Genomic DNA, 27,959 nt, shown 5'->3' with positions numbered 1-27,959 from the left:
ACCAGTACTATAAAGCAAATAATAAAGTTACTTTTACAAATCAAAAAGACATTTTTATAATTCTATACGCTAACTGGAAAAAATTATCTAACATTAAAAAAATGCCCTGCCATTGTTTAAAGTCTTAAATAACAATTATTATAAATGCCTTAACCGAATTAATTAAACTTAAAAAAATCAATATTATAACATTTTAAATTATGCTGAGTTCTATTTTATTTACAAATGGTAAATTAGGATTATTAACCAACATCTTAACTAACCTCATCAACAGTTGTGATTAATATTGTGATTAACTGAATAATAAGTTTTCAAAATTTAATTGAATTCATAGTATAAATTTACACAAAAACTGTTCAAATAAAAGAGTTGATATTAATTGGTACTTCAATTTTCCAATAAATACGATACCTTTCGCCGGTACGAGTGGTTGAATAATACCAACCATTGGCAGCAGCGATGGTTATCGACATACGAGAAGTACCATCCCAAACAATTATATAATTCGGAAAAAAATTTTGCTGAATCGAAAAATATGTATTTTTTACCTCATTTTAATTGTAGGATTATATAATGTTTTATAAATGTATTAATAAGCTCATTATTGTTTTCTAGCAAATAAAGTTGATTCCTACCTTACCGACATTTTGGTATGGATCATACCAATTCCACACGAGACATCAAACTGAAAGTTTTGAAAAATAAAGGAAAGTGACAAAGGACTAATAAATTTCTCCTGCTACAAAAAAATTTCCAAAATTTTTTTTTTTTTTGTAATCGTAAACATTTATTAGTACATAAAGAAATGTTTCTTACCGCCTTTTCTTTATTTTTCCAAACATTTATTTTGATGAGATCTCGTGTAGAGTTGATATGATACACAAAAAAAATGTCGGTGAGGTAGGAATCGGAAAAGTCAATATTCCAATAAATACGATACCCTTAGTAGGTACGAGAATAAGATCATTGCCGACAGTCGGCAGCATGGACGTTTACCAACACACAATAAGTTGTGCCCTCAAAAAATTGTATGTTTAACACATTTTTAACATAGATTCTTTTTTTTACTGAATAAAACAATATAGAGAAAAAATTTTAATTTATTTATTTACTTCTACCCAAAAGATGACCTTTCTACCATACCAGATCAATTTTTTAATCACAAAAAAAATCATTTTCAATAAACCAGTTGAATTTTCCATCGGAAACAGTTAAATTTTCAACAAAATAATCAAATTTGCAACGAATTATTTAGATTTATCACGGAAATTCTGAATTTTCAACTTATAATGCAGAATTTTCAAGCAAATGCTCAAATTTCCAAACAAAAAAGATTAAACTTTAAACAAAAATAGTTGACATTTTTACTTAAGAAGGATGACGTTTTAACGAAATTCTCTGATTTCCAGGTTTTCTCTTGCAGCAACTAGTTTTTTAAAAAATCGTTTTTAATTGTTTGAAAATTAATTTCGTTATCGATAATTCAACTATTTGGTTCAAAATTCATTTGTTTATTGAATATTCATTATTATATTTGAAAATTTACTTTTTTTATTCAAAACCACCATATTTTGCTGGAAAATCTTTTTTTTTCAATTTAATTTTGTTAACTGAACATTTAACTACCCTGTGTTTGTTTGAAAATTTTAGTTCTTTAGTAGAAGATTTGAATATTGGGTTAAAAATTTATGCATTTTGTTGGAAATTCTTTTTTGTGGTAGAATATACATCTTCTTGGTGAAAATTTTTTTTTTTTGGTTAATAATTCATTTCTTTGTTTAAAAATGTAACTATTTTGTTAAACAAAAATTTACATCAAAAATTAATTTTTGAACTGTAATTATAAAGATTCTGTTTTGAGTTAAAAATTTATATTTTTTAGGTGAAAACTCATGTATTTTATGGAGAATTTGTTCTATTTGATATAGAAAAGAAATCCTTATGGTTGAACGTTGCTCGTTTTTAATAGAAAATTCATATTTTTGTGTAGAAATCTAATCTTCTTGGTTAGAAATTTTTTTTTGGTTGACAATTTATTACATTCGTTGAATAATTTTCTATTTTGTTAAAAATAATTTTCCTCAGTTAAAATGTAATATTTTAACTGTTAATATAACTATTCTATTTCCGGTTAAAAGCATTTTTTTTCTGTTAACAATTCATGTATTTTGTTAGAAAATAAATCTTTTTTGTTTGAAAATTCACCTTTAGGCTGTAAATTCAACTTCTTGATGCCAAATTCATATTTTAAAAATAAATATTCATCATTAAAGTTGAGGATTTATTTCTTCGGTTGAAAATTTAACTGTTTTATTAAATTTTGTTGTTGTTAAATATTTATTTTTTAGCTCGACCTTTTATTACTTCATTTTATGTTGGGAAAGTCACCTTTATTTTCGAAAATTCGACCATTTGGTTCAAAATTACTTTTTTTTATCCAAGATTTATCATTGAAGTTGAGAATTCATTTTTTTGGTTAAAAATTTAACTGTTTTATTGTAAATTCTCTTGAAAATTCAACTTTCTGGTGGAAAATTCATCTCTTTTGGTAGGAAATTTATCTTCCTGGTTGAAAATTTATTTTGTTGGTTAACGATTCCTCATTTTAGATAGAAATTCATATTTCTTTGGTTAGAAAAATTCAAATTTTTGATTTAAACTACACTTTTTTTATGAAAGATTTATCCTTAAAGTTGAGAATTCATTTCTTTTCTTAAAAATTTACTTATTTTTATGAAAACTCTCTTTTTGTGGTTGAAAATTTATTTATTTTTTTAACTGGAAATTTAACTATTCTGTGTACGGATTAAAATTTACCTTCTTTTGTTGATAATAAATTTTGTTTGTAGAAGATTAATCTTCTTGTTTTGAAAATTCATTTTGTTGGTTAGAGATTTCTTATTTTAGTAGGAAATTTATTTCTTTGGTAAATACTGAAATATTTTGTTGAGAACACATGTATTTTTTAAATGTTAATCTTTTTGGTAGAAATTTAACCTTCTTGGTTGAAAATTAATTTTTTGGATTAAGGATATTCCTGATTTGTGTTGAAAATTAATTTCTTGGTTGAAAATTAATTTTCTTCTTTAAAGATTCCTTTTTCTAAATTGGAAATTCATTTCCTAAGTTAAATATGTACATGTTTTCTTAAAAGTTGATGCATTTTTCAAATAGTCACCCTTTTTGGTTGAAAACTAATTTTCTTGATTGAAAATTCAATTTTTGGGTTAAGGATATTTCTTATTTGAGTTGAAAATTCATTTCTTGATTAAAAATGTAAGTATTTGTTAAAATTAAAAATTAAAAATTGGTCAAGTGAAAATCACTCTTTACCTTTACACTCCAGAAAAGTCTGAGAAAGCCCCCTTTATTCACAAATTTAAACAATTTTTAAGAAAAATGTTAAAATTTTAATAATAGGAACAGTAATTACCAGCAGAGTTGACATTCTTCACAAGCATCATGACATGCTTGCTCCCAGATGTCACTCTGATCGCACGCCGCGTGCTTTCTCAAAGGGCGGGATTGGTGCGCTTGAATTGAATGGGAGAACGTTCGCCAGGTTTGTTGTTGAACCGGCCGGCACTTCGTGTACGACCGTTGTGTCGCTCGCTGCTATTCGGTGAGGGTCGTTTTTCTATCCCCCCAAAAAAATACCCACGAAAATGCCGCGACGCGAAGTGCGAAATTTTTTCGAAAACGAACCCCATTCCAGGAAGTAACGTCCTTGTTACTTCCGCAACGAAAACCGCGAAATGTCAAACCCTACGAGGGGAGGCGAGAAATCACCTCTTTTCAAATTTTTATTTTCGCGCGCAATTTAAAAAATTCGCCTAAAGTAATGCGCGAGACATGTGAAAGTAAAAAGTGTATTTCTTATCTTGTTGAGAAAGGATCGTTCTAGGGTTAAAATTGAAAATGTCCTCTGGTCGGTTCCCAGGATTCGCTGATTGTGAGTTCACTCTCTGAGTCTCTCGTGACTTCGAGATCGGAAATCGGATAAGTGGGTGTTTTTCTGTTATGTGTGCAAGTGTGGCAAAAAGAAAATATAAAAAATGCCGTTCGTGATTCGAAAAATAGAGCCTCGTTATGTATCTCGAGGCCACGTGCCCCAAGGCAAAGCCTCCCAGGATTGGCCAGTGGGGGCTGAATTGGAGGCCGTGGCGAATGGAGCCCTCACGGCCTCCCTCAAACAATTGGCATCCTTATTGACAGCGGCTGAAGATATTTTTGCCGATTTGACAGCGGAATTGACAACCGTTGCTGACAGAAGTGGCAAACTCAGACAGAGGCTGGACAAGGTCGAGGAACACTTGAGTAACACCGATCCCAAGAAAATACCAGTCCGTGAGTACCAATTTGTCATTAGTCTGATTACCGATTATTACCTTCCGGCTAGAAGAAACCGATTCTCATCATAAGATAATTGACATCATTTGAAATTCAAAATGAAGAAAAAAAATCGGCAAATTAGCATAAATGCTTTGGATAAGGCTTGAGAGATTATCATAAAGTGGGTAAACCCTCAGGGCAGCCAGGGGGGTGGGGGGTCTTTAATAAAGATTATGTATGAAAAAGCCGTTTCACTTTTCCTTTAAAAGAAATCGGAGGATGAATGTGGGCAATGTCGGTCACCTTCTGGGCTCTGGAGTTTTAGTTTTCTGCAGTTTTCCACTTTTCTGGCGAAATGTTTAGACTCCTTTTCGATAATTCGGTAAGACTATGTTCAGTGCCTTTCTTCAAACACTTCTTTGGCAAAGTTTCCTGATTTTTCTCTGACAAGTTTTTTTTTCTCTGGCTATTAATATTTGAAGACTAAAATTTAAAACTTAAAGAAATTCAAGTTAAATTTAAAAGAATTCAAATTAATTAAAGGAAATCCAGTAATCCAAAAAATGCCTGGACTTCAGTAAACTTAGAATCCAGAGGAATTTAAGGGAATTGAGAAGAATTCGATACTAATTATAAAAATTCAAGTTCAATAAAAAAAAATCATGTTGAACTGAAAAAAATGAGTTTAGAAGAAAATGCAAAAGAATTTTAAAAAATTAATGAAATTTGAGCGTAAAAGGTTTAAGTTTGAATTAAACCATAAATATGTTTAAAAATATATTTAACTTCGTATAATTGAGTAAATTTAAAAGGAATTCAAGAAATTCTAAAAACATAAGAGAATTCAATAGAATTTAAAAGAATTAAGGTTAAATTAATAAGAATTCAGTGTAAATTCCAAAAGGTTTCAAACGAATTGAAAAAATATTTCAAAATCTCTTCTTATCTTTGAATAAATACTATCAATTCCATTAAAATATGATAAAATCATGCGAATTTTTTTGAAATCGAATAATATTTTCTGAAATCCTTGAAAATTTATTAAACTAGCTTGAGAGTTTTTAGAGTCCTTTAAAATATTTGAAATCTTAAAAAATCTTGTTCCTTATTCACATGCAAATTTTTTAAATACTTTAAAATAATTAAAATACTTGGAAATCCCTTCATATTTTTCAAAACCCCTTGAAAATGCTTTGGGATTTTTGAAATGTCTCAAAACATTACAAATCCTTTGAAATACCTTTCAATTGTTGAAATAAATTTAAAATTTCTTAGAATCTTTTTAAATTTTCTAACATTTTTAAAATACTTTGAAATCTATTAAGAACTCATACAAATTTTTAAAGATCTTCAAAATTCCTTGGAATAATTTTAAATACTCTGCAATATTTCAAATGATTTGAAACCCAATCAAATTACTGAAATCAATTGAACATTTTTTGAAAATTTTTAAATACCATAAAATATATTTAATTCTTTAACATTTTTTGATATTCCTTAAAATTTTATATAGCTTTCAAAAATCCCTTGGAATTAAAAAAACAAATCTTTGAAATCTCATTAATTTGACAAAACTAATAAAAATCCTTTGATATCTTGTTAAAATATCCTAAGATATTTTGAATCTTTAGTAATCTCTTGAAGATTTTTAAAGCTTTTAAAAATGATTTGGAACAATTAAAAATATCTTAAAATATCTCAAATAAGTACTTGAAAATGACTTAGAATAATTAAAAAGACTCCAAAATATATCAAATTCTTTGAATTCCTATTAATTTACTGCAATTTATGAACATTCCTTGGAATCTTTTAAAATACCCTAAAATATTTAAAATTCTTAAAAATCTTTTGTAAACTCTCAATTTTTAATAATCTTGAAAATTCCATAGAATTAAAAAATATATATATATTTCGTCTTTAAAATCCTTTGGAATAGCTTGAAATTATTGAAATCTATTAAAAAATGGTTGCCATTTTTTAAAATACTAAAAAAAAACTTGTTAAATACCAAAAATTTTTTGATTACCCTAAACCCTAAACACTTGCTAATTTTTAAAAATATAAAAATCTGTTAAAAACTTCTTGGAATCTTTTAAAATACACCAAACTATCTCAAATTTTTTACAGAATTTGTTGTTTAACTTTTGAAACCCGAATCTGTAAAATTTACATTTCGAGGATGTTTTTTAAAACTGTCTCTTTCCCATGAGCAGTCTGAATTACTACACTATGAAGATTGGTTTGAACATTTATTTATATCAATTCATAGAAAGAAAATTTTCATAAATTTCAGAAAAATTCTTATTTAAAGAAAAATTCCTAATTTTACTTGTGGTTTGTTCAATGAGTGAAGTGATCTGCTGGCATCAATATACAGTTTATATTATTTTTCTACTGTCCAACAGAATTCCCTGACTTTTCCCTGATTTCCACGTGTCTCAGTAAAACTTCGAGTTCTTTTTTATCAATAGACTCTTATCTTTATTAACACTACACTAGAGACTAGAGTTCTTCCAAGAATTCTTGTTCATGGTTTCAATAATTTGTTCACGAAGTGTAAACATTCCGGATATTGAAAGCAAACAGAAAGTCGGAAACTGGTCAGTGCGGTGTATTTGGTCACGTCCACGGTTATTAAGCATTTACCCAAGAGAGGATTTTTTACTTCCTTCGATGTTTGGCAATATTACAGCCATTCTCATTTCCTTTGATCGTTACGGTATGGAGAAACTGAACGTTGACGTTGAAGGTAAAAGGACATTCCTTGAAGAAGGAGTCCCCGCAGGGTGGATGGCCAGAGTACAGGGAAAAGAAGCCTCCGCCGGGCACCGGGCTGGTAACAGGAGGATGGAAACTAAAAACTCCCGACTCGAGATTTACCTGGCGAACCGTGGGAAACGGGGAGCAAGTTGCTTTCCTATGAGAGTGCATAACAGAAAGCGAGTTTTGCTGAGAGGAGATGAGGATTAGCCTCTCCTCTCCTCGACAAAGATTCCCTTGTTCTCTTCAGCTACCGATGGCGATGCTTTCCAGGGAGACAAGAGCACTCTACTGAAAACGAGTCTTGTAAAAAAGTATCGAGTACATCAGTATATCTCTATAGCTATAGGGTTGCCCCTAATGTCGATGACACCAATTTCGCTCGATCTTCCGGAAAAACAAGGGTTGCTTTAAAAGACCGAGCCTTTAATGAAAATGTGGGGTTGGCCATCTATTGTCTATAAGTCTACGTATATAGGTACAAAGTATCGGTTTTCACTTTCTTATATGGAAAAAAATAGATATTTAATCTTTAAAATCCTTTAAAATATAAAAAACGTCTTTAAATACCAACAATCTTTATATTACCCTAAACTCTTAAAATTACCCTAAACTCTTTAAATTACCCCAAACTTTTTTAATTACCCTAAACTCTTTAAATATCTCAAATATTTGAAATACCCTAAACTCTTAAATATATCCAAGATTTTTTTTAAAACACAACAATATTTAAAATCCCTTAAAATTATTTCAATCTATTCAAAATTCCTGGCCATTTTTGGAAATACTCTAAATGTTCAAAATATCCTAAAATCTTTATTTTTCCAAATTGTTTAAATTACCCTAAACTCTTTAAATAACCCAAAACTTTGAAATACCCTAACCTCTTGAAAATATCCAGGAATTCTTCTAAAACATTTTAAAAATCCTAAAATTATCTAAATAACTTCAAAAGTCCTTGCTATTTTAAAAAAATACTTTTAAAATATCCTTAAACTTTCTCATACCCAAAATCCTTAAATTACCCTAAACTATTTAAATAACCCAAATATTTGAAATAAACTTAACTTTTGCAAATACCCAGGAAATTTTTTAAAACACCAAAAATCTTTAAAATCCCTCAAAATGAATAAATCTATTCAAGATTCCTTGCCACTTTTTAAAATACGCTGAAATGTTTAAAATATCGTTAACTCGATAAATACCGAAAATCTTTAAAATACACTAAACTCTACAAATACCCAAAATCCTTCAATTACCCTAAACTCTTAAAATTCTCAAAATCCGGATGTTCGAAAGCCTTCGAATAAAAGAATGTAATCTTTTTAAATTATCAAAAAAAAGCTTAAAATTTTAGAAATAAAAAAGACTTTACGCTTATAAGATCAAAAAATGTCTATTTCAAAACGTTCAAAGGTACAGATATTCATCTGAATTTAAAAGCATTGATAAATGAGAAAGCCTTGAAGATTTATGGCTGTCGAAATTATGCTATTTAAATTTTAAAGCATTTCCAAATAATCGTCGAATTTTAAAGCATGAGAATTTTAACAATAAAAATGTAAAAATAAACAATTTAAGACAGATGGCTGATAAATTCAAGATTTTAAACATATAGCATCTAAACTTTAAAATATTTCATTCAGAAAATAAACAATTGTAATGTTCAATAAAATAATTTGATTTTACAAAAAAGTAAACAAGTGTTATAAAAATATCTTTGATACAAATTATGGGTCTTTTTTATTTAAACCAACTGTTCTAAATAAAAATATTTAATATGTATGGGTTAGAATACCAACTATGACATTTTTCGTTAAAAATTCATCTTTTCGGTCGAAAATTAATTTTTTCAACTGAAAATTTCACTATTCCACTTTTTTCAGAAAATATATCTTATTTAGTTAGTGATGCAACTATTTGGTTGGAAATTAATGTGTTTTGTTCAAAAATCGAAGTTTTTTTTGCATAAAAAATTAATCATCTTGGCTGAATATCTTCTGTTTTTGATTTAAAATAAAAATGTTTTTTTATTTTAAATATTAACTATGACATTTTTCGATCAAAATACGTCTTTAAAGGTCAAAATTTAATTAACTGAAAATTTTACAATTATACTTGAAAATTCAAGTATTAGATTGAAAAATAACTGTCTGGTTTAAAAATCATATTTTTGGCTTGACTGCAAAAATAAAAAATTTAGTCCAAAATTTGGCAAAAGATTTATCTCATTTTTAGAAAATTCGTTTTTTTATTCAAAATTAATTTTTGTAATAAAAAATTACTATGACATTTTTAGTTTAAAAATGTATATTTCTTAGTTTAAAAATTCAACTATTAGGTTCGAAATTATTTTCGATTTTAAATATAATAATATTTTTTAGTTGAAATATTAACTATGAAATTCTTAGTTCAATATGTATATTTTAGAGTGAAAATTCAACTGCTTTTTTTTAATTTAGTTTTTTTGTTGAAAATTAGTTTTTTTTTTAGTGAAATTTTACAGTTTTGTTCAAAATTCAACTGTTTGGTTCTAAAACAACTTTCTTGTTGAAAATTCAACTTTTTTGTAACAAACTCGTCTTGCTGTCTGGGAAATTGAACAATTTAGTCGAAAATTCACCTGATTTGTAGGAAAATCGTTTTTGAATCGAAAAATATTTTTTTCTAATAAAACTTTAACTATAACATTGTTGTTAAAAATTGATCTTTTTTGTTTAAAAACTCAACTATTTGGTTGAAAATGTATGTAGTTTCTTCAAAATTGACATTTTTTTGTAGAAAAGTAATCTTCTTGTTTGAAAATTCAACTTTTTGGTTGAAATTGTTTTTATTTTGTTGAAAATTCGTCTTTTTGTTAGAAAATCAATCTTCTTGTTTGAAATTTGAACTATTTGATTTGAAATTCATGTAATTTGTGGAACCTCTTTTCTGGTAAAATAAGATTTCTTTACTGAAAATTCAACAGCATATTTGATTGCAAAGTTATTATTTAGTTGAAAATGGAACTTATTTGTGGAAAATTCGTTTCTTTCGTAAACAATTTTTTTTATGAATATTCAAGGCATTTTAAACGATTTCTATTTTTTTTCAATGTATTTATACGATTTCAATCAATTTTAAGGAATCTCAAGAAATTTCTAGAAAACTTTAGGGAATAAAATAAATTTCATTTCAAGGCATTTCAACGGATTTTTACGATTACATTAACGAAATGTCTAACGTTACGGAAATTTTCCTATTTTTTCCGAAGTTTTTTGTTTATATTTCACTGTTTCGTTTTATGGAAAATTCCGATATACTCAATGCCTTCAAGAGGATGATGAAATATTTGTCCTAGTTTTTGAAAATGAAGGTTCAGTCAATTTCTGGAAAATCTTTTATTCAGCCAGCAAGAAATCAACCACTCGGCTACGTTTTTCCTCTATAATTAACCGTTGAGAACGTGACGTGTATAATTATTCCTGCGGCCGACAGTAATTGTATACTGTAATACAATGTGACTCAAGCATATTCTGAAATAGAAAATACTGAATAATAGACTAAGTACACTCTACAGTTGTTAAATTGTCTTCAGGGCATTCATCCTAATTAAAATTCTGCATTTGTTAAACTCTAACAATAAATTATTCAAACTAATCAAGAATTAACTGAGTAATTGATTGTTTAATCATTTAATTATTTAATTATTTAATTATTGCTTATTTATTATTAATTTAAGATATTTTCCTAGACTAATGAGAATTTATTTACGTAATTTATTTTGTAATTTGCTATAAAAGCAGGAAAAGTACCTTTATAAGTTTGTATCAAGAGAGAAAGCTCACCTTGCGTGACGACTGATTATCATGCAGGTTAATTTTCTTCAAGGGAGTTTTAAAATTTTAAATTGTATGTAGTTCCTGAAGCGTAGAAAGACGAGCACGTGCGTCCGTTCCGCCAGGTTTTGAGCATCCCTATGGCGACGAAACACGATCCTTCACTATACGCTCGATTCTTGTACCTTTTTCCTTCAGAATGAACGATGAGTTAGTTTAGGCGTGAATATTGTGGATATATTTCGTGGAATTATAGATTATTCTCTCGAAATGATCATTTTACAGGAAAAAAAGTTTTGACCAAATAAAAATATAGTTTTACTTAAAAACCTTTGATTTTTATTCAGAATAAATCATTAAACTGATAAAAAAATAATTTTCTGGTTAATCTTATTGTTAATGAAAACTGAACTAATTGATTGAAAGTTGAAGCATTATGTTAATAAAATATTTTTTTGTTAAAAATTCATCATTTTATTGGCAAATTCATCACAAATTGAAAAATGTTTTTTTTTTGTATGTAGTTAACAATTATTTTTTTAACTGAAAATTTAACTATTAGCTTTAAAGATTCATAATTTTATTTGAAAAATCATTTCTTTGTATAAAGTTGAACTATATTTTCTTGAAAATTAATCTTTTTTAATTAAAAATTCAACTATTTAGGTGAAAGTTAAAACAATTTGTTAAAAATCTGTTTTTTTTTAGTTAAGGTTCATCTCAGGTTTGAAAATTTGACCATTTTGTCGAAAAAATCGTTTTCTTTTGTTGAAACTTTATACAGGGTGATTTTTTTAACTTGAAAATTACTCTTCTTGGTTGAAACTTCTTCCTTTTGATTTTAAAATTTATCTTTTTGGTTGAGAATCGAACTATTTGATTAATAATTCAAGTATTTGGTTAAAAATTCAACTATTTTGTTAAAAAATTAATTAATCTTAAAAATTCACCTTCACGGTTTTTAAGTTCAAATATTTGGTTTTAAATGCAACTTTTTGTTTAAAGATTAATCCAAATAGTTAATTTTTTCAATTAGTTTCAAATTCAATTATTTAGTTAAAAATTCAACTGTTTTGTTGTAGATTTCAGTAATATTTTAAAAATGCACCTTTTTTGTTCAGAAATTTTAACTGTTTTTGTTGATGATTCAACTATTTTGCTCAAGTTTCTTTCTTCAATTAGACTGTTTTTTAATTAAATAAAAATATTTTTAGTTGAAAATTGAACTAATTGGTTGAAGATTGAACCATTATGTTCAAAAAATATTTTTGGTTGAATATTCATCAATTCAAAGTGAAATTGTTTTCTTGAAAATTCATCTTTTTTAATGAAACTTTGATCTACTTGGGTAAAAGTTTTTATAATTTGTTAAAAATTCGATATATTTTTTTAATTTTAGTCTCACGTCTTTAATTTTGGATTTGAATTATTTCTTAGAATATTCGTTATTTTGAACTTTAAAGTTTATTTTTTTAAATAAACTATTTTGTTAAAGTTTTGTAATTTAAATATAAGCTATTATCTTTTTCATTGAGAATTCAGATTCTCGTGTTGAAAACTCTGTTTTTTTTTAAATTCATCTTTTTGACTTTAAATTCAACTATTTAGTTGGCAATTTATCTTAGTAGATAGAAAAATCTATCACTTAGGAAAAAATTCCACTAATTAGTTGAAAATTTAATTATTTTGTTGAAAATTTCAGTATTTTGTTAAAAAGTAATCTTTCTTAGTCAAAAATCCAACTCTTTTGTTGAAAATTCGTCATTATGGACAGAAAATTCAATCTTTTGAATGGAAAATTCTTTTTTTTTATAATTTCAACTGCTCTGGAAATTTAATTATTAGTTTAAAAATCCAACTGTTTTTAATTGGAGCTTGATCATTTTTATTTGAAAGTGCGATCATTCGGTTGTGAATTCACCTTCGAAAGATGAAAATTAAATTATTTTGTTGAAAATTGAATTATTTTATTCAAAAGTCTTTTTTTCACGACAATTATATTTATTTTAATCTGAAATTATTTTATTTTTTGTAAAAGATTCTCTGTGAAAAATATCACAAAATTAAAATTCTGCTCCTTGGATATTAATGGTCAAGCAAAATGAAAAATTGATCAGCAAAAAATCAGGTAAAGGTCAGGAAAATTTGAAAATGGCGTTTGGTGACCACCCGGAAAGCGTAAGTGTAAGCGTAAATGTAAACTTGTAAAAGTAAAGTAAAGCCCGATTCTATGGCTTCCATTGGCAAACAGCTGAGGCTTCTCGAGCCAGGAATTTTAGGAGTGTCCACGGCATCGTCTGGTCGGGTCGAATGAGGTCCCTAACTTCGCTCGTTCCATTCTAGATTGTAACAAACTGTAGTGTAGTCAGTCCCCTAAGGCCTAAGACCATAAGCATCACCTACAGACTAACTTGTCCGTTAGTTCCCTTTTAAACAGCTGACTCAGGTAGATGGGATATCCCATGGGATTTCACCATTTTACTAAAATGCAATGAGAGTTCGTTCGCTTTCTTTTTGGGGTTACGCCAGAAAACAGAATATTTAAAAGGACATACGCAGGTTGAAAAGAAGTTCCGGAAGAAAGGAAGAGTAAGGTGTGAATGGTCTTTTGTATTCGAGTTCAAATTACGTCTCACCAGAAATTAAATTTCAATAAAGCTTTTCAAGGTTTCCAAAACATGTTTGCAACGAACTAAAGGATCTTCGGGCTTCAGTAAAAAAAAATGAGCGCGTCAGTGTTTAGTTTCGGGCGATGTCCATTTGATCATCGTCTACCTGTTTGCTCTACCCCCACTGCCCAACTTAGACGTATGCAGCTGAAGGATTGTAAAACTGCTGCCGCTGGACCTTGCGTGTGGGGATCATTTGCACTTAATTATGAATAAAATACGAAACGTATTGTTAGAATCGTCCTAAAATGTAGATTTCGAATGCAATATTACTAAATTACTAACTGTAAAATTAAAAAATGTGGATGTTTCGTATTTTATTCCATATTAGGTACAAAAAAAAAAACCTGCTGACAAGGATCAGCTGCAGCAGTCTGGTGGTCTCTCAGCTGGGTGAGGGGAAGTTCGATAGAGGGGGTGGAGCAACCAGGTAGACGGCGATCAAATGGACATCGCCTGGAATTTAGCACTGATGCGCTTTTGTTGCACGATACTTCAATTCGTTTAAAAAATGTTTTGGAACCTTTAAAAAGCCAAATTTTCGAAATTCGATTTATTGGCTTAAACTAATTATTTTTAAGTAACGCATGCCCCTATAGACTGTTAAGTATATGATTATGGTATAGTTCGATTTAGAAGTGGGTCAGAATCCATCATTGTTATTTTTTTTTTGTGATTATTCTTGTTGCATATTCTTTTCACGGCTTAACAAAACTAAGTGATAACACAAAAATACTTTTATTTCTTTCAATAATTAATTAATTAACTAGTTATTGAAAAAATTACGTTGTCGATGCACCTATGATTAAAAAAAAAATGAAAATGAGGAAAATAGTCGATCTATAAAAATAAATTTTCAATATTCACAAAAAATTGTCATATTAATTAGGGGAAAAATAAGATTGTTTTTATTAATATTTTAGATTTATTAACAGAGTAATTTAGAAATAAGAAAATTCTGGATTTTTATTTCAGATAAAAATTGGAGACTCATTTTTCAAAAGTTAAATATCAATTTTTTAATTATTGAATCGGGGATTTAACTGTTTTTTTAATTCTGTTCTAAAATATAGATCTTCATATAAAAAGGGAAATCTTTCAAAATATTTGAACAAAACGGATTAAGTTTGAACGAAATATAGTTCAATTTTTTATCAAATTGTTGAACTTTCAAGCCAAAAGACACATTTTTTTAAATACAGTTGAATTTTTAATGAATTGGTTAAATTTTGTAGGTAATTTAATATTTAAGATTTTCATTAAAATTCAAAAAAATAGTTATAGCTTTAGCCAAAATATTTATTTTTTACCAGAAAAAAAGGAATTTTTAACAAACTACACTCATTTTCTATAAATTGTTAGATTTTCGAACTGAAAATACGAATTTTGCACAAATCAGTTAAATTTTCAACAAAAAAGTTAATTATTATTGGAAATATATTAATTTGTAACCAGTAAATTGTTGTTGTTTTTTAACTAAGAAGGATTACATTTCTACAGAAAGAGATCAATTTGCAAACCAAAAAGATGAAGTTTCAACAAAACAATGAAATTTTCTATTAAAAAATGTGTTAGTTAATAAAGAAAAAAAATTCACTTAGATTGATGAATTTTCAACGAAAAAGTTGAACTTTCAACCAACAAGGATGCATTTTTAACAAAATAGTTAAATTTTCAAAAGAATAGTTGAATTTTCACCTAAAAAAATGTATTAGCATAGAAAGAAAAATAGTCTATTAAATTCATGAATTTTCAGCGAAACTGTTACACTTTCAACCAAGAAGTATGACTTGTTAACAAAATAGTTACATTTTCAACAACAAAAAATTTGATAGCCAAGAATGAAACAGATTTTCAATCAAATTGTTGAATTTTCAAAACAAAAAGACAAATTTAAACAAATATCCGTAAAATTTCAACAAACAAGTGTGAATTATTCACAATACTGTTCAACTTTCTGGGTAAGAATTCAAGTTTTAACCAAATAATAAAATGTTCAACCATAAATTTAATAGTAGACTTCAACCCAAAAGAATCAACTTTCACCCAAAAATGGTTGGGTTGTCTTTTTGGGTTCTATTGATTCATTTCGCATTCAACTGAAAAAAAAGAAATAATTTATATACTAAAGAATAACATCTTAAATAAACATTAAAACTAATTTTTAACACTTTAAAAATATTATGTTACAAAACTGATAATTTTTGTAGGAATAAAAAGTTAATTCTTCACTAAACACTTTTTTTATTTTAGACACTATTTTAAACCTATTTTTTAAATGTGTGACACTATTTTAGCACTATTTTTCAATTTCGTGACACTAGTAGCACTAGTTTTTATTTCTAAAGTGATTCCAAAACTTGATTAGTGGCATCGTTACCGAACATAAAAAATTTGGAGAATTCAAAGAACCCCGATTGACTTGGCTTCAGACCAAAAGTCTAATCACGATTCCAAACTTCAAAAGTCACATTGTCTTCTGGAGCTTAAACAATAGCCATCAAACAAAAGGAGCAGAACAATATTAAGCTAGTCATGATTTGACGTATAATGTTAGGTCAAATCCCCTTAAAAGGACTCCATAAAAGGGGACAGCGAATATAGAGGATTCACCATTGTGCTATGAGTTTTCGTGGGAATGGGAAATCATAACCCATGTTCCCTTCGTTTCCTGGCTTTGGCAAAGTTATCAGAAAAACTTTTCCTGTCATCCGTATTCCGTATTATAATCCAAGCATCAGTTTCTTTCTCGAATGAAAAGCTGGATGACAATAAAAATTGAATATTGACGACCCCAGATCCAATTTCAATGCTACGTCTCCAGTATCTCAGATCTTAAATTAAAATATAACGTTTAAGATTCATAAAGCACAAAGAGTTTTCTAATTAGAGTCTGAATAATAATACGATTCCGTAGATATTTATTATTCTTGAATTCTGCATTTTTTCGATAAAAAAACGTAACTTTTCCTTTTTTCTCAGAAGGATGCTATTTGCAGGATTTATTTTAATCAGAATGGAACTTTTAAAATTGAAATTCAAGACTATAAAAATTGGACCATTTTAATTAAGAACTTTCAAAATTGAATAATTTCTCATTGAAGCTTTATAGTTAGAAAACTTTTAATTAATAATGTTTGAATTTAAACCATTTGTAATTTCTTGAATCTTTATTCAAAGTGTTAATATTTTGAAACTTAAAGCCTTAACAGTTCGACATTTTTATGTCGAAAATGTTTCAAATTAATTAATTTAAAATTTGCTGAAAGTCTTTACTCTTTCATCTATTCCCCTTTCCCAATTTATATTTTTTTCGCCCTAATGCGAAATAAATTAAGAGAACCAATGGCAAAGTCCAACTATTTTTGGTTGAAACTCCATTTCTTTTGATTAAAAATTCGATTACTTGTTTGAAAATTTAATTATTTTGTTCAATTTTCGTCTTTTTTGGATTATTTTTTTTATTGAGAATTTAAATTTCTTCTAAAGAAATTATCTATTTTTTGCAAATTCATCTCTTTTCATTGAAAGTCCAACTATTTGGTTACAAAGATTTAATTCGACTATTTGGTTAAAAATCATTTTTCTTATTAAAAAAATCGATCTGTTTGTTAAAAATTCTTGTTAAAAGTTCAACTGTTTCGTTGAACATTCGACCTTCTGGGAAGAAAATTTGACTTTCTGGATCAAAAATTCGTGCTTAAGTATTAAAAATTAATATTGGAAGAAAAGTCATATTTTTTAGTGTAAAAGTCATCTCTTTGATTGAAAATTTAACTTTTTTTGGGTTAATATTTTTTGGTTAAAGGCTCAACTATTTTATTGAAATTTTTTCAACTTTTAGTTTTAAAATTAATCTTTTTTTGTTGGAGGATTCAATTATTTTGTTGAAAAATCGTTTTTTTTTTTGGTTTGTTTAAATATCAACTTTTATATTTTCCATTGAGAATTCCTTGTTTTCAGTTGAAAGTAAAATTGGCCTTTTTAGTTAAATAATCAAAAGTTTAGTTGGACAATCATTTTTTTTAAAGAAAATTCATCCTTTTGGATTAAAAATTAAACTCTCTTCTTAAAAAATCATCTTTTTCCTTCAAAATTCTACTATTTGGTTTGAAACATCGTCTATTTAGTTAAAAATCTACTCTTTTAATTCAAAGTCAAAGTATTTGGTTAAAAATTATTTTTTAAATTTAAAATACAACTATTTGAATAAAAATTTATCTTTCTTGATAGAAAACAGTTCTTTGTTGAAAATGAAACTGTTTTTGGTTTAAATTTAATTTCGTTTATTTGAATAATTAATTTTTTGTTTCATTTTTTTGTTTGTTAAAAATTCATTTTCCTTGGTTCAAAATTAATTTTTGTTTCGAAAATTCAACTGCCTTCTAAAAAATTGTTCTTTTTGCTTGAAAATGTAAATATTTTATTGAAAATGATCCATTTTTTCAAAATGTATTTTTTATGGTGTAAACGTAATCTTTTTTCTTTTAAAATTTATGTTCCTTACTTGAAAATGAATTTTTTTGTTGAAAATTTAACTGTTTTCAAGAAACTTTTTGGTTTTGTTTGAAGATTCAACTATTTTAAAAAAATCGTCTATTTTTTTGAAAATTTGTTTTCTTAAATTGAATGTCCGATCATCTAATTAAAAAATTTTCTTTCAATTCAACCATTTCGTTCAAAATTCATCTTTCATGGTTGAAAACGACGTATTTGTTAAAAATTCATCTTTTTTTGTCAAAAATTAATTGAAATTAGTTGAAAATGATTTTTTTTGTTAATAATTCAAACGTATTCTAAAAGATTCGCCTCTCTTGTAGAAAACTCATCTGTTCAGTTAAAAAAAATTTCGTTGAAAATAACCTTTTTTTTTGTTGAAAATACAACTTTTCAGGTTAACAATTCAACTGTCTTTGAAATAATTCAGTCCTTTTGCTCGAAAATCCAACTATTTAGTGAAAAATTCACCTTTCTTTGTTAATTATGAGCCATATGTTGGACATTCATTTTTTCTGTTGAAAATGTACTTTTTGCTAAAAATTCAACTCATCTACAAAATTCGTCTTTTTGAATAAAAATTTAACTATTTGGTTTAAATTACAACTATTTTGTTTGAAAATTCGACTCTTTCAACTTTTTGTTTAAAAATTCATTTTGCTTTTAATTTAATTATTCATTTAAAAATCCATCTTTCTTCTTTAAAAATAATCATGTTCGTTGAAAATTCAACTCTTTTAAAGCATTTGTCGTCTACCCTCAAAATTTAACTGTTCGTTACAAAATTTCTCTGTTTTTTTTTAAATTCGACTCTATCAATAAAAATTTTAACAATTTTGTTAAAAATTCCTCCTTCTTAGTTGAAAACGATATTTTTATTAAAGAATCATCTTTTCAGACCGATCATTAAACTGCCTTATGAATATTCGTCTTTATGCTTCAATTTTTTTAAATTTAACTATTTGGTTGAAAATTCATCTTTTTTCGTTAAAAATTATATTTTTGTTGAAAGATGAGCTTTTAGCTTAATAATTCAACTGTTTTTCAAATAATTTGTCTTTTTGGCTTGGAAATTTAAATATTTGGTTGAAGTTTAATCTTTTTTGTTTGAAAATTTGTTTAAAAATTAGACGGTTTTATTCAAAATTTTTCTTTGTAGTCTGAAAATTCAACTATTGAATCGTAACTTTATTTGATACAGAAAAAGGAAAATATTTTCAGAATAAAATTTAGGATATATGAATAAGATAACAATCCAATTTAAACTCCCTTTTAACGTCCAATAATTAAATTGATGAGAAGAATTCCTGAAAATAAAATCAAGAATCTAACGACCAAAATTGGAGAATCAAATTTATCCAAATTTGGTCGTTAGATTCTTGATTTTATTTTCAGGAATTCTTCTCATCAATATTTTCAGATAAAAAATATTTAAGAATAAAATTCATCACGGTTCTTAAAACCTTTAAAATTTATAAATAATTTAGTAGTGGCTAGTTTATAGTAATAAATTAAAAATCTCTGTTGTGTATTTTACTCATCACGATGTACTTGTTGCTGTCCCTTATTGTGCGGAATCACGAACCAGACAAAATGATATTTTCCTGCTGGCTAACTTTGCATGACTGAAGTTCCTGAAACGCACATATAATCAGTGGTTTATTACAAGTGAATCTCTTTCCAAATGGTTCCATTGTTTAAATTTTATTCAGTTTGGCTAACTTTACTTTAAGTAGATTTTGAAAGATATCCTAATATGACTATTAAAAAAATAGCCAACAGTTGAATGCTTATTTATTTCAATTTTTTAAATAAAAAATATTTCAAAGTCTCAAGTAAACAAAAAATGGGTTTTCTTACTTGACTAATTAAGGTAAAGAAATAATTTGTACCTAAAAATTCTCGGTTTTTATTTTTAAAAAGTAAATAATGCTAGGGCTTTTAATTAAGCAAATTCTTTTCTAAAATTATTACGTCCTTAATTTATTTATTTTTACAAAATAATTAAAATCTTATTTTTGTAGTTTTAATTCAAATTTTATTTAAAATTCCGCAAGGCATAAAAATACTTTATGACTCAAAAATTCGCAAAAAAACGTCTGATTTTAAGTGTCCTATAAGAAGTTCCTCCCTTAAGGATGACAGCGGTGGGATAGAGCTTACTTAATTTAAAAAGAAAAATGATTCTCGTTAATTAAGAAATTCCCACACACAATAATTTAGTGAAATTACTCCCAGTCATTCCTATACATGAATATTAATTTTTCGAGTCCCTTAACCGGTTGACCGACTCTCAGAAGAGTCAGGAGACCAAAGATTTTATTTATAGTACACTACCAATCGTCTGTAACTTTCTCTCTCGGTTTTACAATCGAAAAAGGAAGCAACTGATAGAGTTGTAAATTTTCATGAAATTTTTGCCAAATGAAAAGTTGCATGAGACTTTGGAAAAGTTTCCAAAGTTTCAAATATTAAAGCGGGAAAATTTTTAATATTTAAAAAAATGGTATTGAGTGTTAAATTTAAACATTTGATTCTTTATTTATAGTGATTATTATTAATTTGATAGTAATGTTGACATTAAGATTAGCATAATTTAATCTAAATTACAAAGCCTAAAATTTATTTATTAAAAATAAGTCAAAATTCCTATTTATTTATCGCAGACTTCACAGTCTTTGAACTTTACCGTTTTCACCTTTTTCTTGTTTTCCATATTAATCTTTTTTGTCTGAAAATTTCATTGCTTGTTTGAAAATTGAACAATTTAAGTGAAACTTTTTTTCTTTCTTGACTAAAATATTTGTTGTTAAAGAAAATTCAACTATTTTGTTAAAACTTCATCTTTTTGCTCTGAAAATTCATTTGTTTCTGTAGAGATTTTACCTTTTTTTTTTAAAAAAATGCAACTCGTTAAAAATTAATCTGTTTCTGTTGAAACTTTAACAATTTGGACTAATTTTTTGTCTTCCTTGATAAAAAAATCTTTTTTGACTTAAAATTCGTCTTTTTGTTTGAAACTTTAACCCTTTTGATAGAAACTTGTTTTAGTTGTTTGTTAAAAATACAACTGTCTTGTTAAAAATTTGGTGCAGAATACTTGTCTTCTGAGTTGAAAATTCATCTATTTTTGTTGAAAAATTATTTGGTACAAAATAAACATTTTTGATCAAAATTAATATTTTTGATTAAAAATGCAACTAATCGGCTAAAAATTGAACTAGTTTCTTAAAAATTCATTTCTTAGTTGATGATTAATATTTTTTGTTGACAATTCATCCTTTTGGTTAAAAATTGGGTAAACAATTAATTTTTTACAAACATTTTACCTATTGCAGTTGAAGATTTATCATATGAGAGGAAAATTTATCTCATTGGTTGAAAATTTAACTATTTTGTTAAATATTCATTTTTGTTATTGTTAAAGTTAGAGATTTTTCATGTGATTTAAAAATTAATTTCTTTAGTTGAAAATTAAACTACTTTATTCAAAATTAATCTATTTTGGTTGGAGTTTCAACTATTTTATTAAAAGCTCATCTTTTTGTTTTGAAAATGAATCTTTTTTGTTTGAGTATTCAATTTTGTTGTTGAAAATTTCTCATTTTTGAGCTGAATCTATTTTTTATTTAAAAAAGATGTTTAATTTTTTAGTCGAACATTCATATTTTTAAGTTAGAAAGTTAATTGTTTTGCGGAAAATTCTTTTTTTTGTGTGCAATGTTCAACTACTTTATTTGAAAACACAACAATTTTGTTGAAAATGCAAATTTCAAAATTTTAAATTGAACTAGTCTGGTTGGGGTTTCGTATGCTTGGATAAAAAATGAACTTTTATCATTAAAAATTCATATATTTCATGGAAAATTTAACTTTTTTGTATAAAACTTGTCTTTTTAGCTTGAAAACTTAAAAATTTGGCAGAGAATTCAACTATTTGATTGTAATTAAACTTTTTTATTGAAAACTCAACTCTTTTATTGAATATTCGTCTTTGTGAATAGAAAACTTGTAATTTAAAATTACAAATTAATCTTTTTTGATTTAAAGTTTAACTATTTGAGAAAAATTGAAATTGTTTTGTTGGAAGATTAACAGTTTGGTTCAACGGGCATACTTTTTAGTTGAAAATTTGTCTTTTGGTATATATTTTGGTATTTATTCATATTTTTAGTTGATAATTCATCTCTTTAAAAGAAAATTTAACTATTTTATTAAAAATTTTAATACTGTAGGGAAAACCTTTTTGTTTTAATTTATACTTTTGGGTTTAAAGTTTTATTGTTTTGTAGATTATTTGTAAATGATTAATTCTCTCCTTTTTTTATCATATTTCGTGCTGTAAATCTTACACGAAGAGGATTAAGTTTAAATGAGAAAACGAATTTTTAACAAAACGATTAAATTTTGTACAAAATAGTTTCATTTTCTACCAAATTGTTGAATTTTCAAACCAAGGCAGATTTTTTACAATAACGTTGAATCTTCAACAGTTAGTTAATTTTTTCAAACAATTTAATATTAAAGATTTTAATAAAAAATGTTTGGATTTAACAAAACACACGAATTTTCAACAAATAAATGAATCCTCGATTAAAAATTTTTAATCCTTGACCAAATAGTTGTAGTTGTAGACAAAATGTTCATTTTTTTTACCAGAGTTAAATTTCAACAAAAAGAGGTTAATATGTAATTTAAGAAGATGAATTTTCAACGTAACAGTTAAACTTTCAATCAAGAAGTATAACTTTTCAACTAAATAGTTAATTTTCAAATACAAAAAATGTATTAATCAAGAGTGAAAAGCATTCTATTAATTTGATGAATTTTCAACGAAAAATTTAAATTTTCAACCAAAAAGTATGACTTTAAAAAATGTATTACTTAAAAAAAGCTAATATTTGTCTATTACGGGTCAATTTCCGATTCAAAATAAGCCCAGTTTTTTATGAATCGATAAAGTTGAAAAATTGTTTTTCTGGTTTCTTATTGGATGTCTGGGGGGGGGGGGCAATCAAAGTTTAAGCCAGAGTGCCTTTCAAAGTACTCTATTAATTTTCTAATTTGCCTCGACTAATTCGAAGAATCCACTTTTTGATGACGAGGTACGTCCAACTCACATTCTATCTAAGAAATAGTAATTACCTTAGGGGCGGGACAAACCGCCGTAATGTTATGCGGCGGATTTAAGCACTTTCAAACTCGAATCGACTCGAGATTCTTCTCTCTCACGCCTCCAGTACCAACCCACCCGTAAAGAAATTAGCTGAGACTTATCCTTTATTCTCCACTTTTTGCCGATAAATGCACCTCGCTGGTCGGTATGATGTTTATTTCATGCGTCGTGTTGACGACAAGCAAATAACCATAATTGATATGTCTTAATAATTTTATTGTAGGATGGAATGTCAGTTTCCCGTCACGTTCTAATAAGAGCCTGATTATAAGAGGCCTTTATTTTATTATAAATATGCTGTATTTTAATTGAAACTTTTTCGGGTGTATCCGACCGCTGCCACCAATTTTTCTATCCCACCGCTGCCACCGAATTTGTATCCCACCGCTACCACTGAATTTGTATCCCACAGCTGCCATGAAATTTGCTACAATGAGCTTAGGTGAAAATGAAAACATCATTACAATTCGATATTGTTTAACTATTGTTTATAATTGAATCTAAATAAATATAAACAAATACAAAAGTGGCAAATAAAAAAATTGTAGAAATGCTGTAATGAAAACTCTTTGCGACTAACTTTACTCGCATCTATGGAAATAATTGCGCGATCGGGAAGAAGTTACTTAAAGTCCTTCAGTGAAAAAAATGGTTAGTTGGGCCAACTATTTAGTTTGTAAGATATTGTACTGCTATTTTGTTAGTTGGGGCAACCATTTACTTAGTTGCTGTTACTAACTGAATAGTCACTGCAACTAATGGAATTATTGTACCAAATAATAAAATAGCAGTACCATATCTTACTAACTAAATAGCAGGCTAAACTAATCTTTTTTTCCAGTGTTAGTTACGTTCTGCATTGCAAATATTTGCCAATTAAAATTTTTATTTTAAGAACTAGTTTCGCGAATGTTTATTTATCAATAAATTTAAATTGAAAATTGGTTTAAAACTGTCGTGTGGTTAGGTAACAATAGCGTGGAAAAAACAAGTTTAGGGGAATGAAAGCCAATAGTTTTCACGGGACAGGATCTAAATTTCAACAAAGTTTGAGACTTTTGGGGAAAATGACCCTGCAACAACATAATACAATAATAACGTAATAAGTTTCAAATCACTTTCGTATTACAAACTCATCACTCGTTCCTCTGCCTTCTTCTTCTCTTTCTTCGTTTAAAAGTTAAATTTTTTGGGCTAAAAAAATTTCTAATGTTATATTTTTGGCTCGAAATTTAATCTCGTTTGGTTAAAAATTTAATTATTTTCTTAAAACTGCAATTTCTTGTTAAAAAGTCAACTTTTTGGTACAAAAATTCAACTACTTTGATGGAAATTGAACTGCTTTGTTAAAAATTAATTTTTTGCAGAAGATTCATCTCTGGTTTAAAATTGAAATATTTTTTTGAAAATTCATTTAACTTCTGGTTAAAAATTCATATTTTTTAGTTAAAAATTGATTTATTGGGTTGGAATTTCGTCTTTTTTGGCAGTAAATTAAACTTCTTGGTATTTTTGTTTGTAAATTCAACTATTTTCTCGTAAATTCGTTTGTTTTTTTTAGTTTGGAAATTAATTTCTTTTAACTTTAAATGTAACTATTTCTTTTTTTTGGTTTAAAATTGATATTTTTTGGTTGAAAATTTAACTTTTATTGGAAATTGATGTATTTAATTGAAAATTAGTTTTTTATGGAAGATAAATATTTTTGGTTGAAAGTTTATATTTTTCAATCAAAAATGAAACTATTTGGTTGAAGATTTATACTTTTTCTTGGGAAATTCAAATATTTGGTGGAAAATTCATTTTTTGATAGCAGATTCAGGTATTTTGTGGAAAATTGGTCTTTTTGTAGAAAATTAATCTTCTTTGTATTTTTGGCTGAAAATTCAATTTTCAAGTCAATTTTTCCAACTGAAAATGTAAATATTTCTGTTCTTGATAAAAATTTATATTTTTGAGTTAAAACTTTAACTATCTGGTGAAAATTCATGCATTTTGTTTAAAATTAGTCGCTTCTAATTCAAATTTTTTTTGAAAATTCATTTAATTTTTGTTTCAAAATAATTTTTTTACCTGAACATTTAACTATTTCATTTTAGTTTAAAATTTTAACTTGTTTAAAAATTAATTTCACTTTAGATTGAAAATAATTGTTTATTAGTTAAAAATTCAAACATTTGGTTAAAGATTTTTGTTGAAAATACGTCCTTTTTGTAGTAAATTAACCTTTTTAGTGCTTTTTTATTGAAAATGCAACTAATTGGTTGTATATTGAATTATTTTGTTGAAAATTCCTCTTTGTTTGTTAAATATTCATCATTTTAACTGAAAATTTATCTCGTTAAAAATTAAACTATTTCGTTCCGAATGCTTTCTCTAAATTAATTTGGAATTTCGAATTCAAAATTTTTTTAAATCGATCTTCTTTGGTCGGACACTCAATCGCTTTGGTGAAAATGCGTCCTTTGAGACTGAAAATTCCTTTTTTTATGGTAGAAAAGTAATCCTTTTTGGTTTAAAGTTAATCTTTTTGATTGTAAATGAACTTATTGTTTTTTTAAATTCAACTTTTCGAAAAATTCGTATTTTTGGCTTTAAATTTTAACGATTTTTATAAATTTCAACTATTTTGTTGAAGATTTGTCTGTTTTTTCCTTAAGTTCATTTTTTTGTAATAACAACTGTTTCGTTAAAAATTATTTCTTGTTTTTTTGCGTTGAAAAGTAATATCTTTAGCTGAAAATTGAAATTGTTTCTTAAAATTCGTGTTGTTTTTGGTCGGAAATTAATTTTTGGAACTTAAAATGTAATTACTGCATTTTTTAAATAATAAGTTGAAAATTCGACTACATAGTAAGTTAAAAATTCCATTATAAAAAAATGCAAAATATTTTTAGTTAAAATGAAAGGAATTTAAACTGTTTTATAATGTATTCAATATTATATCTACATTAATTTATTTTAAACAATTTATTTTTCTATTATTCGCCTATTTTCGTGAAAAATCAGCCTATTTCCTCTGTTTTGAGAGCCTCTTTTGTTCGCCATAAATTTACTTCGACTTTGAAGACTTCTGAAATTAGAAATTTTTAAGTTCTCAAATCCTTAACGCTTTAAGATAAAAAAATTATTTGCTTAGAGGAAAGGGGTCTTTTCTCTTTTCTTATATAATCTTAAGATCAACCTAGCTTTAGAATCTTTAAATGCTTTTTCATTTGTTTCTCGAGGGTATCATCCACTTTTAAGCTCGCCTTTCAGACTTGACGTTTCCATGATCCAAAATCCCTAACTCAAACACTGGAAGAAAAATATTATCTCTAGTTAGTCTCAGTTTGATACTTTTCAGCTATAAAATTAATTAGTGAAACCAATCCCTGATTTAATCTTCTTACACCTAAATTTTTTTTGAACCAGAATGTAACGGTTAGGCTAGGCTAGATTCCAGACTCCACACTCTACACTTTTTCTTCTCTTTCATCCTATTTAAAAAATTCTTCTTTCACCTGATCTTACAAAATTTCTCCTTTTTCTCATTTTTTCGCTTAAATGCGAACTGAATTATTTTTGTGTAAATTTTTGAAATTGTTTTTAGTTAAAAAGTCTTCTTTTATATTTTTGATACAGAATTTATCTCACTTGGTTAAACTTTCAACTATTTTGTAGAAAATTCGACATTCTGATTAAAAATTCATATTTTCGTCTTAAAAATTGACCTATTTGGTAAGAATGCAACTATTTCTGACTGAAGTTTAATCTTCTTCGTTTGAGAAATCGCCCATTTCGTCGAAAATTTAATTAATTAGTTAAGAATTCAACCGTTTTGTTAAAAATTGATTTATTTTGATAAAAATTTAACATTGTTGTTAAAGGCTGATCTTTTTTGTTTAAAAATTCGTCTTTTCGGATTGAAAATATTAATATTTTGGTATAAAATTCTACTATTTATAGTTGACATTTGAACTATTTTGGTATAAAATTCAAATGTTTGGTTGGGAATGAACTTTAGTCTTAAAAATTAACTACTCTATTGAATATTCATGTTTTTGGGTCGAAAATTTTATTGTTTTGTAAAAACTTCGTTTTCTAGTGTTAAACATTCGGCTATTGCTGAATTATCTTTTTCGTTTATGATTAAAGTTTATATTTTCAGGTTGGAAATTTAATTTTTTTTATAATATTCGTAGTTTTTGCTTACCAATGTAAGAATTTGGTCGAAAATTGAACTATTCTATTTAAATTTACCTTGTATGTTGAAAATTGAAATATATGTTCTAAAAATTTCGTCTTCTTTTAGTTAAAAAAATGGAAAGCTCAGCTTTTTGATTCAAAATAAAATTGCTTTTAATTGAATATTATTCCTTTTTATTTTAGAATACCACAATTTTGTTCAAAATTAAATTATTTAATTAAAAATTCAACTACTGTGTTGAAAAATTAGTTATTTTGTTTAAAAATCAACAGTTTTGTTAAAAGGACTTTCGTTTTTGTTGAAAATTTGTCTTTTTGGTAGAACAATAGAACATACAATCATTTTGGTTGAAAATTAACTTTCTTGTTGAAAGTTCATAATTTCTGGTTAAAAATTAAATTGTTTATCAGAATTTCTGTTTTGTTTTGAAAATGTATCTCTTTTGGTAGACGATTCAAATAATAGTTAAAAATTCATTTTGTTGTGGAAGATTCATCTTTTTTTAGTTAAAAATTTAT

General features: G+C 26.6%; 1 protein-coding gene across 2 annotated transcripts in view; it reads left to right on the top strand.

The window, feature by feature from the left end:
• The first annotated feature begins 3,587 nt into the window (after positions 1 to 3,587).
• LOC117171465 overlaps positions 3,588 to 27,959 on the top strand; it is a 213,826-nt gene continuing 189,454 nt past the window's right edge. For both annotated transcript variants that reach the window (XM_033358809.1, XM_033358808.1), the window contains exon 1: positions 3,588 to 4,347. In XM_033358809.1, the coding sequence (XP_033214700.1) occupies positions 4,056 to 4,347 (292 nt within the window). In that variant the 5' untranslated portion in view covers positions 3,588 to 4,055. The remainder of the gene's footprint in view (positions 4,348 to 27,959) is intronic.

This window comes from Belonocnema kinseyi, chromosome 4, assembly GCF_010883055.1.
Source record: "Belonocnema kinseyi isolate 2016_QV_RU_SX_M_011 chromosome 4, B_treatae_v1, whole genome shotgun sequence".
Classification (NCBI taxonomy): Eukaryota; Metazoa; Arthropoda; class Insecta; order Hymenoptera; family Cynipidae; genus Belonocnema; species Belonocnema kinseyi.
The sequence above is the reverse complement of the archived record's forward strand: the minus strand, read 5'-3'. Positions and strand labels throughout refer to the sequence as shown.